Source organism: Biomphalaria glabrata, chromosome 4, assembly GCF_947242115.1.
Source record: "Biomphalaria glabrata chromosome 4, xgBioGlab47.1, whole genome shotgun sequence".
Taxonomy (NCBI): Eukaryota; Metazoa; Mollusca; class Gastropoda; family Planorbidae; genus Biomphalaria; species Biomphalaria glabrata.
The window spans coordinates 22,569,314-22,585,155 of record NC_074714.1 but is presented as its reverse complement, the minus strand read 5'-3'; the positions used below and the strand labels follow the sequence as shown (position 1 = coordinate 22,585,155).

The window sequence follows — 15,842 nt, the reverse complement described above, 5'->3', positions numbered from 1 at the left end:
AATTTCAACAATATTCCCAAAATTACTTCGGGTATATATCCTTCCTTCACAAATTATTCATCCGAGCGAGGCTCGGTCACCTGATATTATATTTATCAAGCAACTAATCTACCTCGTATTTTAGCTACATTAACAGTGTCACCACCTCAAAGTTGGTTCCATAGAGTAGATACCCCATTTTAATGTTGTGAGTGTTATTGACAACTGGTTTTTCTATAAGGTATTCACTTTTAACCTTGAGTTAAGCAGTTACTTGACAGCAGTTAGTTGGAGACAGTCAGTAAGAGCAGTTGGTAAGAAACAGTCAGTAAGGACAGTCAGTTAGAAACTGTAAGAAGCTATTATAAAGTAAATGGAGATGTGTACCAGTAGTTCTATAAGGATTCAATAAGTTATTTCTATAAAGGATTATTAGTGAATATTCGTGGATTGTATCATACTCAAAATGTGTTGTTATTATCATTATTATATATAGGCCTATTAAACATAATTGTCTTAGCTACGGAAGAAGTTATTTCCTCATTTACGAGAGATGTATGAACGGATGAAGTATTTATCCTGACAACGCCTACAACATAACTTTATAATATGAACCCAATGTCACCACGCCTTACATCCAAAACACCAACCCAGTGACATTATGATGTATTAAGACACACCGGTGATACAGAGTTACACAAAAATACTTACTATATTTTTGTACACAACAAATGGAATTAATAAACTATTTATTATGCCGATGCACACCCAAAAGATGTTGGGCGTCATTAGTAAAAGTTTGAGAAACACTGGTATAATGTAAAATATGCAGTAAAAAATGAGTACAGCTTATCAGAGCTGCGTGGACTCAGACCCATAAATTAAAAATTCCAGTTTTCACCAGTATTCGAGCCCGGGACCCGGGGTTCGGAAGCCGAGCGCGGCTCAACCACCGCTCCTCCGTTGTGTGCGCTGAAAACATTGTGTCCACTGTACGCGAGCAATCAGACACAGAAGACGCGGGAGTGTGTTTGATGAATCTAGTAGAATTCAGCCAAGAAACTGGTAGTTCCATTTGGTGTGATTTGAAAAGAATGAAGGCGTGTGTACACAAAACTTACCTCAACGTCCTGACTTCACGCTAACCTTTTGGACAACCCGTACATCCAAATAGAAAAATCCAATGAGAAAATGTTCTCTAGGCTCTATTTCTTTCAAGAAAAAAAAACAACAACTCTTGCGAACAAGAAAAATACGATTTGATTTTGGAGAAACTTTTAAACAGTTCCATTACATAGTACTAATTTTACAATTAACGGAAAAGTCATAAATCAATAAATAGAAAGATTAGTTATTGATAATTAATGAAATGATTTTTTTTCTGTTTACAATAATGTAAAATAGGGAATTCAGAATCGGCTTCAGAGAGTTCTACAGAAGCATTGCCTACATGTAGCTCCTAAAAAAGAATGACTCTTTTATTACGAGCTGAGACTAGAGCTTACATAATGTTGACACACCAAAGCTGACTCTTACGATGACGCTAATGTTGAACATAATTGAATCCTTCTGACTTTAGTCACTAAATAGATTTAGTGTCAATATTTGGATTATTCACCGTGGGATAATTTCGAAATCAACAATAAGGCATTTTTTTTTACTGCACTTTATCCTTTTGGGTAACGATATTTCTCTTAGCTATGTCATCGGTACAACATTAATTTATAAAGCATCTAGATCTTATCTGACAATCATGGAAGACAACAATAAGAGAAAATATGACCTATGGACAAAACAAAGGCTTATTTTTTTAAAAATTAGGAGCTTTGGCCAACGTGGCGATAACGAGGGTGTAGCAGAAAGAATAAAGATTAGAAACTTAGGGAGTTGTCTGCGGCCTTTAGTATCGAGTTTAATGTGTAACTTATAGCAGGCATGCGAATGACTTACTGAGTCTCACGCAACTTTAATTGATAGTAGACTTTTGACGGTTAAAGCACAGGCGGGTGGTCTATAGATTTTGATTGTCCTATACATAAGCCCTTTAGGGATCAATGCATGTTTTATTAAGGGCTAACAATACCTCCTGTAGAAAGGGTTATCAGGGTTAGACACATTAAAAATAAAAAAAAAACGTGATTGAACTGATATTGGTTTTAGTTGTTTTCCGACTTGGTCTAAATTAGCGACATTTCTTTTATCCTTAAAATTAAGACCATGACACTAATTAGACCATTTTGTCTTCTAGACAGTCAACATACTATCAACTAGAACAACGTTAAAATACTTTAAAAAAAAAAGAAGCTTATACGAAGTGTAATTGTATCAATTGGTTTGGATCGGTCATCTTATTCAATTTGTAATAGACCAACAACAATACATTTATACGATTAGAAATATTTGCACCAATGGTTTTTATTTAACGCTATCACTACGTAATAATCTTATCACTTATCTAGATCAGTATGGAAAACTGGGGGAGGGGTGAAGAAAGCAAGGAATATCTGGAGGAATTTCACCGTAATCACTTTTAAAAGAATTTATTTAAAAAAATTGGGAACGACCTGAATCCGAAATCATGGCTCAAGCTTCCTCAAGCTTATACACTCTGCTAGTGGAGTTCTTATTAAAATAGAAGATTTTAAGATAATAGTTCGAAATCATTCAAACCAATATTTCGTACTTGTCTCTCTCACTACAGGTTGTCAGATACATCAGATACTACATCCGGAGTACAAGTAAATTTTGAAATGATTGAAGACAATAAAGTATTCATGCTGTGTAATAATGACATTGTACGAGGCTGTTTTGCTACTCTGTGTAGAAGAATGTGTAAACTGTGATCACCATTTTTTTTTGCACTTTGGTAAAACGTTCAATTATTTGTTATTATTAATATTATTATTATTTTTTGCAAATGTAAATATGTGGTTTTAATGTGTATCTATGTGGCTAACAGGTCTACATATAGGGCTACCATTTGGCTATCAGGTCTACATGTAGGGCTACCATTTGGCTATCAGGTCTACATATAGGGCTACCATTTGGCTATCAGGTCTACATGTAGGGCTACCATTTGGCTAACAGGTCTACATATAGGGCTACCATTTGGCTATCAGGTCTACATATAGGGCTACCATTTGGCTATCAGGTCTACATATAGGGCTACCATTTGGCTATCAGGTCTACATATAGGGCTACCATTTGGCTATCAGGTCTACATATAGGGCTACCATTTGGCAATCATTTATAGTCGTGTGGCTGCCAGGTGTTACTATGTGACCAACAGGTGTCTCTAAGTAGCCTGAAGAAATAAACATACGACTTATCAGCACTAGTACGGCCTGGGAGGCTTTAAACATTTGTAGACTAGTTTGATGTTTGTAGCTGACATGAGAAGAAAAAAAAACTGATCCAGAAATGTGTGTTAATTACCTTGGCCTTTATTTAAAAGCATTACATATCAAATACATATTTGATTTTTTTATTCTCAATGCTTGATTGATTCAAAAATAACTTTTATGCAGCAAGTATCTATTCTGAGTGACAAAATAAGATTTTTTATAAGCAAGCTATTGTTTTCTTGATATTTAAAATTCTCATGTTAATCTCATGCTTGTATTATAAGAGACGATAGATGCAATTTAAATTAGGGTCTTTGTTTGTCTTCGGAATATTGTTGACCCTAAATAAACGATAGGCCTGCCTTGTAGGAAGTATTATAAATAGGAATGTGGCCGGGCTTAGGGTGAGGACGTGTAATCATGTGGTCCTGGGAGGTGATGCGAGACCAAATTACTATACTTGTTTGAACAATCTTTTTTTTTTCTAGAGAGCTGGATGGCGAAAATAGATGTTAGTTTGGTTCCTGGTCTCTGCTACGCAATGGCGCCTGGTCGAGGTCAGTGGTTCGAGTCCTCGTCTGGGTCTGTTTATGTTTCGTCATCTTTCCACCACCTTCTTCTCTGAATCACCTTTTAGTGCAGTTATTATTAGATGTCACATATCATGTTGTTGATCCATTGTTTGTGCCATCATAAAAAGCCCCCAAATTACATTTATAAACAAAAAAAATAAGCAAGAAAAAAAACAACTAATAAGCAAACTAAAAAAAACCCCAATAATTCTTAGTTTTATTTAGAAACACAAAGGCCCCTATGTCTTATAGTGTTAAAAACCTTTCCAAACATCCCGATGTAAGATCACAAGTAGGAAACAATGTTCTCAGCCTGCTAAGCAGCTTTGTTACATGCACACATTCAAACAAACACATTCAAACAAACACATTCAAACAAACACATTTGTCAACTTTGTAGGAAGCTAATCAGAACAAACAAAAGCTTAAAGCATCTTACAGCAATGAAATTCATTAATATTCTACAAGCTTTTATATACATGTAAGGTCAACAAGTTAAAAACACTTTCCATATTTAAATATTAACAGCTAGTAGTCCAGCGAGTCATCATGTCAACAACTGTCCTATCTATAGACCGCCAAGGTCAGACAGTCCACACACCTGTATGTTGTCGTCAATACTGAGATAATGACTAAATCACGTTAGCCCTTCTCTTTGCTTACAATTCTTGTCAAAGAAGAACATTAAGCTAATTCAAACAATAAATGTAGAAAATATACTTTGTGCTTACATTGGTGCAAAATATGACACACAGTGTTTAAAAAAATATTTAGATTTATGTGGACATATTCGAAAATAATTTTTTTGTAAAATCTGTTTTTTTGTTCATCTATGGCGTAAAATCTATAATAGCTTTTTGTTACATCTGATGCGCAGAATAAAAGTTTCGAAGCTTTTCGTTTGTTTGTCAATTTTTTAAAATTGAGTTGTCTACATTTCATTTTAATGTCAGCGTCCTTGACATTGTTTAGTTCAGTGTGTTCCAAACTTTTTTCCTAACATTTCCTACAGTCTGCGTATTTAGCGCACACTTGGCTAATTCTTTTAGGGAGATTATTTGACGTGGTGGGCTAATAGCTAATTATTCCAGATGTTCGTGGGACACCCATTTAGGTCTAGTGAACACAGTTTGGGAAACACTAGTTTAGTTTATTTTGAAAATTTCCAAGAAAGTCTCTTTGTATGTCTCTTTGTTCCAAATGTTTGTTATAAATCTAACCAGTATGGAATAAACATTTGTAGTATGTTATTTAATTTTGAGAGCTTGATTAATGAGACATGATTGATATCGTTACATAGTTCAAATATTCTTGAACTATTCGATAGAAATTGTAATACGTTAACACTGAGTAGAGAATTACCGTTATATATATTTGTTGTTTGTTTTGGTGCTGAGACGATGAGCCCTTTGTGTACAAACCCACACAAATATCAGCAACTTGAAAAAACATCCACACATTTTTGTCAGTTGAAAACTTTGTTGACTATATTATAAGTGTTTGTTTTCATTTTGATCTCTTCCCCTCCCTTCTATATTCTTTTACAGATTTATTTTTGTAATGTAATTTGGCAGTCAGATATCATTTATGACATAAATTAGTTATTTGTTTACTTTATGTTTTTGTTTCTGAAACATTTGCATAAACTAGAACAGCCAAACATTAGGCGGAAATAATTTTACTTCAAGAGAAGTCAGAGTGTGAGATATATATGTCATTTATCATATGTCATTTATCATAAATATGATTTACATTAAGTTGTTAAGTCAGTGTCACGTTCTACAATCTAGACCAATCAGAAATCTGTGTCTATGCCTGCTGCAATAGATCTGACTGTAACCTATCCTTAAGTTGCTGGACATTCTCTTTTATTATACGGATCGCATCTGTGAACAAAGTCAAAGTAGAAATAGCTTTGTTTTTCTTCAACACATTCTCAACATAATGTTATAATAAAACAACAGCATTAATAATTACAAACATCTTTTTTAAAATAGGGTATCCTATTATAAGTATTATTATTGTATTTGAAAACATTTTTAGTCTGTGAATACAAATATGCGAGCGTGTATTATGCACACATGGCGTACACATTAAAAAAAAAGAAGAATACTTTCATCGCATCTAATTTGAATATTAAGGCAAAGTTCAACTGGGGAATTAAAAATTGCTTTTGCGTTTTAAGATTTCTATCAATATAGATACTATGAGAACTGAAAGACCAGAGCCGTAAACCGACACAATACAAAGTCTTACCATTAAATGCACCGGGAAATTATTTCTAACATACAATTATTTTTTATCAAAATTTTTATTTCATTATATATATATATATATGTTTACACAGCATGGGCTGTTTATTACAAAGCCTATAATAACCCACTAAATATGTCTGGTAAAATGTTTTGAGATGTTTTTTTCTCCCATTTCCCAATTTCGGTTCTAGTTAAAATTTTGCACATATATTCATTAAAATGACAAGACATGAATCAATAAAAGAACAATTGGTGTTAATTTAATGTTGGTGATTAATTATTTTGTTTGATTTCGAAATAAGGGGAATAAATGCTAGTTAATGAGAGATGGGGATATGTAAATATGGATTTAGTCCCCTTATTACGTTTTCAGGTTTGACACATTTTTTCCCTTTTCCCATTTTCGGATCAAGTTGAAATTTTGCATGAATATTCATAGCCAATAGTTATATACGAATCAATAACAAAATCAACAAATTAATTACTCATACAGTACTAATTAATCATTTTGTTTTATTTAGCAGAAAGGGAGATTAACCCCCTAATTTTCGGATAAATTGCAGTACTTAGCGGTTTCATCCCTTAAATAGGCTTTGTTTTTAAAAAGGTTTTTTTTTCTATTGCTTGTTGCTCTATTTGAGTTGATTTTAGTTTTACCAACCTGAACGAGTTACTCTGCCTTTAAGCTCAGCCTTAGTCATTCGCAGCTTTCTCAGATTCACATCAGATGGATTTGCTTTTCCTTAAAAAAGTATATAGTTATTCTTTATTACTTAGTATCAGACAGAGATTATATTGTAATTAAACAAGTATGATTACAAAAGGTACACAGAAATAATTAAATTTAATAATGACACTGTTTAAATATGATTTACTTTTGTACAGACAAAGCCATATTTTAATATAGAACTCAGAAACCTAGAAATGATTAAAGATTGTATGTAGAACCTTTTTTTTTTTGTTTTCTTGTCTGTTTGGTTAAGTGATAAAAGAATTCCAGGGCCGAAATTATGTGTGTTTGGGGGGGGGGGAGAATATGAAATAACACAATAAAGAATGGAATCAAAGAAAAAAGAAATAAATAGATTTCACATTATTAGTCCTTTTTTGTGTGTTTAATAAAGAAAGTCATTTTAACTCTATCGTTCAAGTCAGCAACAATGTGAAACACCAGAAGTTATACATTACACAATAATCTTCTTAACGACAAAACAAGATATATCAATAAATTCTATCTAGATTCTAGATGAAGATTAAACATTTATTTTACTACCAAATAGCATCATTAGTTCTGAAAAGACACTCCATGATTTTTATTTCCACAGAGTTAAATATTCTCTTACCTTCAGACGATTGTATCTTTGATGTATCACTTTGAACATTAATTGAAGTCATGTCGTTCATATTGTTTACATGTTCACCATGTGCTAGTTTAATGACACTCCTAAAGTTTGTAGGGCATGAAATATACAGCCCTTTAGACCCTTGCAGATTAAACTCTTCTATTTCGATCTTTTGTTTGTCATTGCATTCAAATATAATTTCCTTGAGGTTTTGTGCTGATTTTATTGTAAAAGTTATTTCATTTTGGTTGTTAGCTACCTTTGTTAAATTTGTAGAAATGACAGATCTATTGAGAACCAATGTGTCTTTGTTTCGCACCGATGCTGTCTCCTGACTAGTCCCAGGACTATATTCGTGTAGATGTGTTGGTGTGTCAACAGTCAGTGCTTCTGTCTTATGTGTTGCATCGCTTATACCTATTGCTGAGCTTACAGCTTCACAGGTTGTTGAGTCTTTTAACACCAAACCGTTGAATATAGTTTCATTTGGAGAGTCCGATAACCTGCCCAGTGGATCAGTTGCAGTATTTGTAGATGCACTGCCCAAATTATTGACTGCCGTATGAGTTGAACTGAATGACAGTATGTCTTGGCCTAACGTTTGTGTTAGATCAAAATCGTGTGATGCCGTATCAAGTATGTCAGTGTTATTAACTGGAACCATTAACATGTCTTCATTTGTATATGTTGGAACTGAATTGGGAAGTATCGGAATGTCCCCTCTTAACGTTTGTATCTGATCATTACAAAGAAGCATGACTTCCTCACTGTCATCACTTCGTAGAGTAATGAAAGTGTTTAAATTTGCTAATTTTGTCATTAATAAAACGTCTGTTTCTGAATCATGCTGAACAAATGCCTGGGCTTGAGCACCGTTTTCAGCTACAGTGAGATCAGATGTTATGCTTAAAGTTGTGTCCATTTCGTTTGTTTCTAATGTCGTCAAATGATCGTAACGCAAGTGTGTCTCGTTCTCAATGTTATGTGTCTGACAACCGGAACTAGTTTTGTTTTCTGGTGCGATGGGACAGGAGGGTGTAGCAGACATTAGGCTTGTATTATTTGTTAAATATTCGACTGTCACGTCTGCAATCACGCCTGGAAAAGATGGCGTATAAATAGATGTTGTTATTTCAAGAGTATTAATCCTGTCCTCATTGATATCACGTACATTCTCCTCACTTCGAAATTCTTGTAACTGAACTCTGCTAGCAAGTGATGTTTCTGTATCCAACCTTGTTTCATAATCATTTCTAAAGTGTATACCCTCAATTCTTTGAGCGACATCCCCGTTGAGGCTAATGTTACTGACAACTTCACCAGTGACCATTGGACACTGAGGACAGAGACATCTGTGTATTATCTGGACGTCGTCCTCTGTACTCCACTCAGCATATCTGCTTCCACAAAAGACACAGACAGCTTCATGACCATGGCCTTGGTAAATAAAGCCGTTGCTAGCCAATTTAATGGCAGAAAATCCATCTTGAGGATACCCATTAAATGTTTGTAGTCTATTAATTTCTCTTAAAAATATTGATCTTAAAATATCTATATTTTGAACATTCCTATAATAGAATGGACTTTCTGGAACAGCATAAACCTCCAAGTTTCTCTGACTAATAGATCGTACAAAGTCCTCAGAGATTTTATGATTTTTATTCATTTTAAGCGTGTTCTATCCTATGCATTTGATGCTCTAAAAATCAATTTTCGTTGTACTGCATGCTGATCTTTTGTTTTCTTTTTCTTGCTCCCATTTTAAGACCTAGAAATATAGAATTTAGAATTTAAGGTGCGTTCAACTCGTGATTCAGTCGCTTTAACCTTAACGTAACCGAGACGATATTACAAACCTATAAATAGTAGTAACGATTATTAATATATTACCACAGAGACTAACTTTAAAACTTCCACTAAGCCTGCTCTAAATCCTAACTCTAACTTTAATCCTTACCCTAATCCTAACTGTAACTAGAATTCTAACTGTAATCCTAATTCTAACACTAAACTTCACCCTAAATCCTTAACTAAAAATAAACTAATGATTGCTTTGCCAACATCGACAAATTTGTTGGGTTTTTTTTTTATGTCGGTCCAAAACCAATCTCTCATTACAAAATGCTCTTCTTTATATTTTTACCCTGTAACCATCATTATCTTACTTTATGGAAATTATCTAACTCGACCGCACCCAGAGTTCGCAGTCAGCACTACCAGCCTTTAATTTAAATTCATTCGGTGTTTATACACACAAAAAACAACAACACTACATTTCTTTGGTGTTCATGTCATTTTAACTTAACTTACAACAACGACTTTCGGCCCTCATTCTCTCCCTGAAAAGAAAAACTGAAAACTATTAACAACGATCACAATACAAAGTTTACCAATATTCTATTATGTATTTAGATGTGTCTTAATCACGTTTGTTCACAATAGTTCGTGCGTCTTGCGGTGTAATATGTTTTTTTAAAATCCAACATTTATTTGTTTAAAATCAATTTTTTTTATATATATTATACATAACACAGACCTATATTTATATATTATATTTAGACTAGAAAATAGAATTAAATTCATATTCGCAATTGATCAAATCATATACCACTGGCGGATCCAGGGGGGAGGGCGGTAAGGGCGATCGCCCCCCCCCCACTCAGCCGACCCCCCCCCCCCCCGAAGGGGGGGAGCGGACGAACTTTAGTATAGAATTCACACAATTTGTATACGAATTTATTACTTATGTTAAAAATATATACTAATTATTTATATTTGAACCTATTTTTAGATTATTTCGCCCCCCCTCTAGTATGTTGGCCGATTTGGTGGGGTCGGGAGGGGGCGATGGTATCAATCCCGCACCCCCTAAACTTTCGAGTGGGGGGGGCGGTCCAATTTATTTGTAGAAATCACAGCTTGCTAACAAAATCAATTAAATATCTATATTTGTAAAATTTGCTATTGATATTTTAACCAATTTTTATATTATGTCGTTCCATGTTTGCCGATTGGTGTGTGTGTGTGTGGGGGGGGGCGAATACCTCTACTGCTCTTCCCATCTAAACCCTTTGAGGGGGGGGGGCGGTCCGTTTTTATGGAGAAATCATAGTTTGTGAACAAAATTAGTTTAATATCTTTATAATATAAACTACGTATTGATATGTGACCCATTGTTTATTATGTCGTACCACACTCTAAATATCTATATTTGTAAAATTTGCTATTGATATTTTAACCAATTTTTATATTATGTCGTTCCATGTTTGCCGATTGGTGTGTGTGTGTGGGGGGGGGCGAATACCTCTACTGCTCTTCCCATCTAAACCCTTTGAGGGGGGGGGGCGGTCCGTTTTTATGGAGAAATCATAGTTTGTGAACAAAATTAGTTGAATAAATATATAAATTTTATATTATGTCGCTCCCTTTCTGGTATTTTGGCCGATCCGCTTTGATGAGGGGGGGGGGGCGATTACATGTACTGCCCTCCCCACTCTAGCCCTCTGAGTGCTGGGGGGGGGGCGGTCCTATTTTTGTGGAGAATCATAGTTTGTGAACAAAATTAGTTTAATATCTTTATAATATAAACTACGTATTGATATGTGACCCATTGTTTATTATGTCGTACCACACTCTAATCTCAAATTGTATCATTAGTAAATTTAAATGAAAAAGGGTTGCACCAGGTGGGAAGAGCGATATATGCAATCGCATTTCCACCATCGGACAAATCAATACTTTTTCTTTTTGTATTATAGTTAAGAAATTACAAAATTTAAAAAATCTGTCACTAATATAATTTATATATCCTATAAATTAAATTCTTATATCGAGTCGCCCCACCCCCATTCTTTAATGCCAAATGCAATCTTTAGCAGAAATTATTAAAGGAGCGAGGATTAATCATTTTCACTCTACCGCCCCTTCCCTTTCCAGACAAAGTTTATGTAATTTCACATGAATTTATCATAATTATTTTAAGAGAGACTTTGCATTGGAAAAGGTAGAATTCAAACGAAATTTTTTAGTATAAGAGTCATGATTGAGATGAGTTCTAAACCCACGTAATCTATCCCTTGTTGCCTTTTCCCAACCTTTACTGAATCTGATATTTTTCTAGTTAAATAAATTTGGGACTATAACTCACAATTTATTCTTGAATTTTCTTGAAGACTATTTATCGAATAATTTTTTTTTCGGCAGCGATCTTCAAAGCCAAAATCTAAATATGTGGGGTATCCTATCTTTTCAAGGAACAAATCGGTTTTATTTGCAATATATTATGGGCCTATAAATTCATATTAGAATATTTTTCAAGTACAACATTATTCGAAAGGTCCTTTTTTAATAGTATGAATAATGAGCTTTAGGTCAGGAGAATGCGTTTCTGCAGTGAAGAATGCAAGAAAACGCGTTTGGAGTCAGGGCTTTGCCCCGAACTCCATTGATTAATAATGAGCTTTAGAACTCCATTGATGAATAATGAGCTGTAGATGTCAGGAAAATACGTTTCTGCAGTGAAAAAAGCAAGAAAACGCCTTTGGCGTCGGGGCTTTGCCCCGAACTCCAATTATGAATAATGAGCTTTACTTGTCAGGAGAATGCGTTTCTGCAGTGAAGAATGCAAGAAAACGCTTTTGGAGTCGAGGCTTCGCCCCGAACTCCATTGATGAATAATGAGCTGTAGATGTCAGGAAAATACGTTTCTGCAGTGAAAAAAGCAAGAAAACGCCTTTGGCGTCGGGGCTTTGCCCCGAACTCCATTGATGAGTAATGAGCTGTAGATGTCAGAAGAATACGTTTCTGCAGTGAAAAAAAAGCAAGAAAACGCTTTTGGAGTCGGGGCTTCGCCCCGAACCCCACAAGAGATCCTTATAGCGCTGCCCCAGTTGTTTTGTTTTTCGCCGAAGGTTGAGAAATGTTATATATATATATATCTATAAATATAAATATATATATATATATATATGTGTGTGTGTGTGTGTGTGTTTGTGTGTGTGCGTGCGTGAGTGCGTGCTGTACACACGTTTATGCATAGGGTTAGGGTTTACTGGGCATTAGGGTTAGGGTTTGGAAAAAAATCGCCCCCCCCCCACTCCAAAGTTCTGGATCCGCTAGTGTCATATACCTATTTAAAGAGATTGTTATGTATTAATCACAGAGCTATATATTCACGCAAATGATTGAAATGCAGCCATTTCCTCTTAGTTTCCATTAAGATAACCGTACAAAATCCAAGTTCGAAACAATTCACTTCGATTGATTTTAGTCTTCTTGTGTACATTTAAATTGATTGATTTTTATCTATCTAAAAATTGCAAAAAAAAAAAAAATAAAATAAATAAAAAAATATGAGACGAGAGTGCTCTTATTTTCGATGTTTAATTACTAGATCTAGATCTAAACATTAAATTACATGTTACATAGGTTAGGGTTGAAAAAACAACAACTTTACTTCTTAGAGATCTAATTGCGCTACAAAACAACACCTTGTTTCAACTTTTTAAAAAGTTTTTTACGACATTTTTTGTTGTGATAAATTATCTCAATGTCCAGTCGGACCAGTCTAGATATAATATATATATATATATAGCTATGTGATACATAAGCTCTTAAAGTATTAAAGAACCAAAAAAGATATTCAATATTTAAAATAACATTTTGTGTTGTTAGGATTAAAATTTGCAGTGTTACTCATATAGTGACTATCATGGGCGTAGCCAGGATTTTTTTTCGGGGAGGGTTTTGGGGGGGGGGATCCCCCCGACCTTCCCCCCCCCCGGCGAAAAAAAATTATATATATATATATATATGTGTGTGTGTGTGTGTGTGTACATAATTAATCTTTATCACATTCTGACCCTTTCGGAAGACGTTTATTGTTTATTGTAGACTCTCCGCCCTTGCTAGCAAGGGGGTCTGGGGGAGTTCGCAGCGCTCCCCCAGCGCGGGGCGAAGCCCCGCCGCCGAGCACTATTTCTGGTATTGAAAGCCAACAAAATGCATATTCTGAGGTATCTACAGTGCATTATCTTGCTATTAAAAAGTTTTATTTCAAAAACCTAACGTGCTATTCTTACTGACTTAGACCCTCTCGCGCCGTTCGGCGCATTTTCCGGCAAGCTGTTTCCGCAACTCTTATTTTGCGTAATTCATTTTGTCGGAAAACATGTCCCGCAAAACCTCACGCGACGCTCTGTCACAACCTTACTAAGGATTCGACTCCCGATTCGGCATATGATTTCTTTGATTTAGACCCGATCTCTATGACTGACTCCTAAAATCTGTCTTAGCCATCTTTGTTGAGACACATTTAATGATTTTCAATTTCGGCAGAAGACTACTCACACTTAATTAATGGAGCCCAAGCCACTGGTAGAAATTTGTAACCTTTCTTGACTACTCTCTTGGAATTACATGCCTGTATTTCGCTTTAGATTTTATATCGACAAGGAAAGTTTTTTCGTCAAATCATCTGTTGAGGGGTTTTAAACTAAGAAATCTCTGGAGTTTTTTTTTTGTTTTGTTTTTAATTCAAAACCCCATTTAGCTACGATCATAGAATTTGGTGACTGTAGTTTGCTTTAAAATAATATTGAAGAGAGAGGTTTTCAACTCTAAACGCTCTGTAGGGGAATTTTAAACTCAAAACCATCTAGAGGGGTTTTAAACTTTAAAGAAAAAGCCATCTGGAGGAGGGGGATTTAAACTCAAAACCCCCTTTTGCTACGCTCATAGATTTTATAGTGTGTAATTTCCTTTTTTTTATATTGAAGATGGGATTATCGTAAATTTTGGATGGGGTTTTAAAATCAAAATCTTCCTCAACTGTGCTGTTGGAATTTGGGGATTGTTTGCATTTTTTTTTTGTTTTGTTTTATAGAAGAGAGGGATTTAACTGCAAAAACCTCTGGTAGGGGGTTTAAAATTCAAAACCCCCTGTAGGGGGTTTTAAACTCAAAGCCCCCTGGTAGAGGGATTTGTATCTCAAAACCCCCTGATAGGGTTTTTTAAAATCTCAAAACCCCCTTGTCAGGGTGATTTAAACTAAAAACCCCCTGGTAGAGGGTTTTAAACTCAAAACTGCCTCGGCTGTGCTGTGGTAAGTGATGACTTAGTATTAAAATCTCACCTAAAATAAACAAAATGAAAGCAAAAATCAGTCACTTAATTCCGTCCCCCCCCCCTGCGGGGGGGGGATTTCATTTCGGGGGGGGGGGGGGTTACGCCCATGGTGACTATACCCCCTTTGTTGCTCAGTCTCTGCTAACTATTTGTAGGCCTATTATATGCACAGATTTTGACTATTTAAATAACAATATGAATTTGGAATTTCATGCAATTAAAAAAAAACATTTTTACGAGTTTTAATCATTTCAACAAGAAAAACATTTAAAGCTACTCCTTTTCCTTCTTCAAAATAGCAATATCTCCTTTATACAACTTATAGAGCGATTAGTTTTCTCTTTATAACTTTTGAATGATAGATTTAAAAAAAAAAACATTTTCACCCCGCCGCATCGCCACACTTGAGAAAAAATCCGTGTTAGTGAATGTAATTATATAATATTCTAACGATAGACCTTTAGATCTAGACTTAGAAGGTGTTGCGCTAAATTTTCCAGATTTATTAATGTCTTGAATGACTAGGGGTCCTATTGTAGAAATAACCGAAGACGTCTAGTCTGTTCAAGATAATTATTGTCTCTAGCCAAATTTAAATTAATTCTTTTACAATTTGAAAAAAATGCAGCGGTAAATAACAGTTTTTTTTTCCAGTGTCACCAAAAAAACTAGTAAATTCTGTTCCAAAAGATACATTTGATACACATTAACTGTCAATTCTCTATAAAAATAGTTAGAACCGTTTTCGAGAATCGCGTCCACTCACCCAGATCTTTTGTATCCATGAAGTTACAACTTGAAAAGAGGTATTTTAAAAATATATATTAAATATAAAAAAACATACTTACATTAATGTATCATTTCCAATCCTTCATTAACCATGTTGAATTGAAATATCATAAATTGAAATATAAATATTTGTTGTATGATAATATAATTAGATGCCATTTATCTATCTCATTGGACATTAGCAGACATGGGTATTACCGTTAAAACTAAAACAAATTAAAATACCTTCTAATTTTAAGAATTCGTCATTCTAAGATTTCCCAAAATCTGAGTTTGATCTATTCTTGCACCATAACACTTTATTCAACCTATGACAATGTTATCATTGATCATTGCGTCACGCCTGAAAGACTTACATGTAGTGACAGGTTCAGTCTAGTGCGTTTTTTTGTGAGCATTATGTCAATAATCTGAAGAATTTTAATAACTCCAAGG

General features: G+C 34.6%; 1 protein-coding gene across 2 annotated transcripts; it reads right to left on the bottom strand.

Moving 5' to 3' along the window:
- Nucleotides 1-4,085: 4,085 nt before the first annotated feature.
- Nucleotides 4,086-15,624, bottom strand: LOC106052413 (uncharacterized). Of its 2 annotated transcripts, XM_013207785.2 has the most exons (5): nucleotides 15,467-15,618; nucleotides 9,804-9,832; nucleotides 7,494-9,261; nucleotides 6,812-6,892; nucleotides 4,086-5,781 (listed from the first exon to the last, which is right to left on the bottom strand). In XM_013207785.2, the coding sequence occupies exons 3-5, from the start codon at nucleotides 9,157-9,159 to the stop codon at nucleotides 5,705-5,707; spliced, it is 1,824 nt and encodes a 607-aa protein (XP_013063239.2). In that variant the 5' UTR covers nucleotides 9,160-9,261; nucleotides 9,804-9,832; nucleotides 15,467-15,618; the 3' UTR covers nucleotides 4,086-5,704. The 2 variants fall into 2 exon arrangements, with proteins under 2 accessions (XP_013063239.2, XP_055883185.1); XM_056027210.1 differs by lacking the exon at nucleotides 9,804-9,832 and having other exon boundaries at nucleotides 15,467-15,624.
- Between the last annotated feature and the right edge of the window lie 218 nt (nucleotides 15,625-15,842).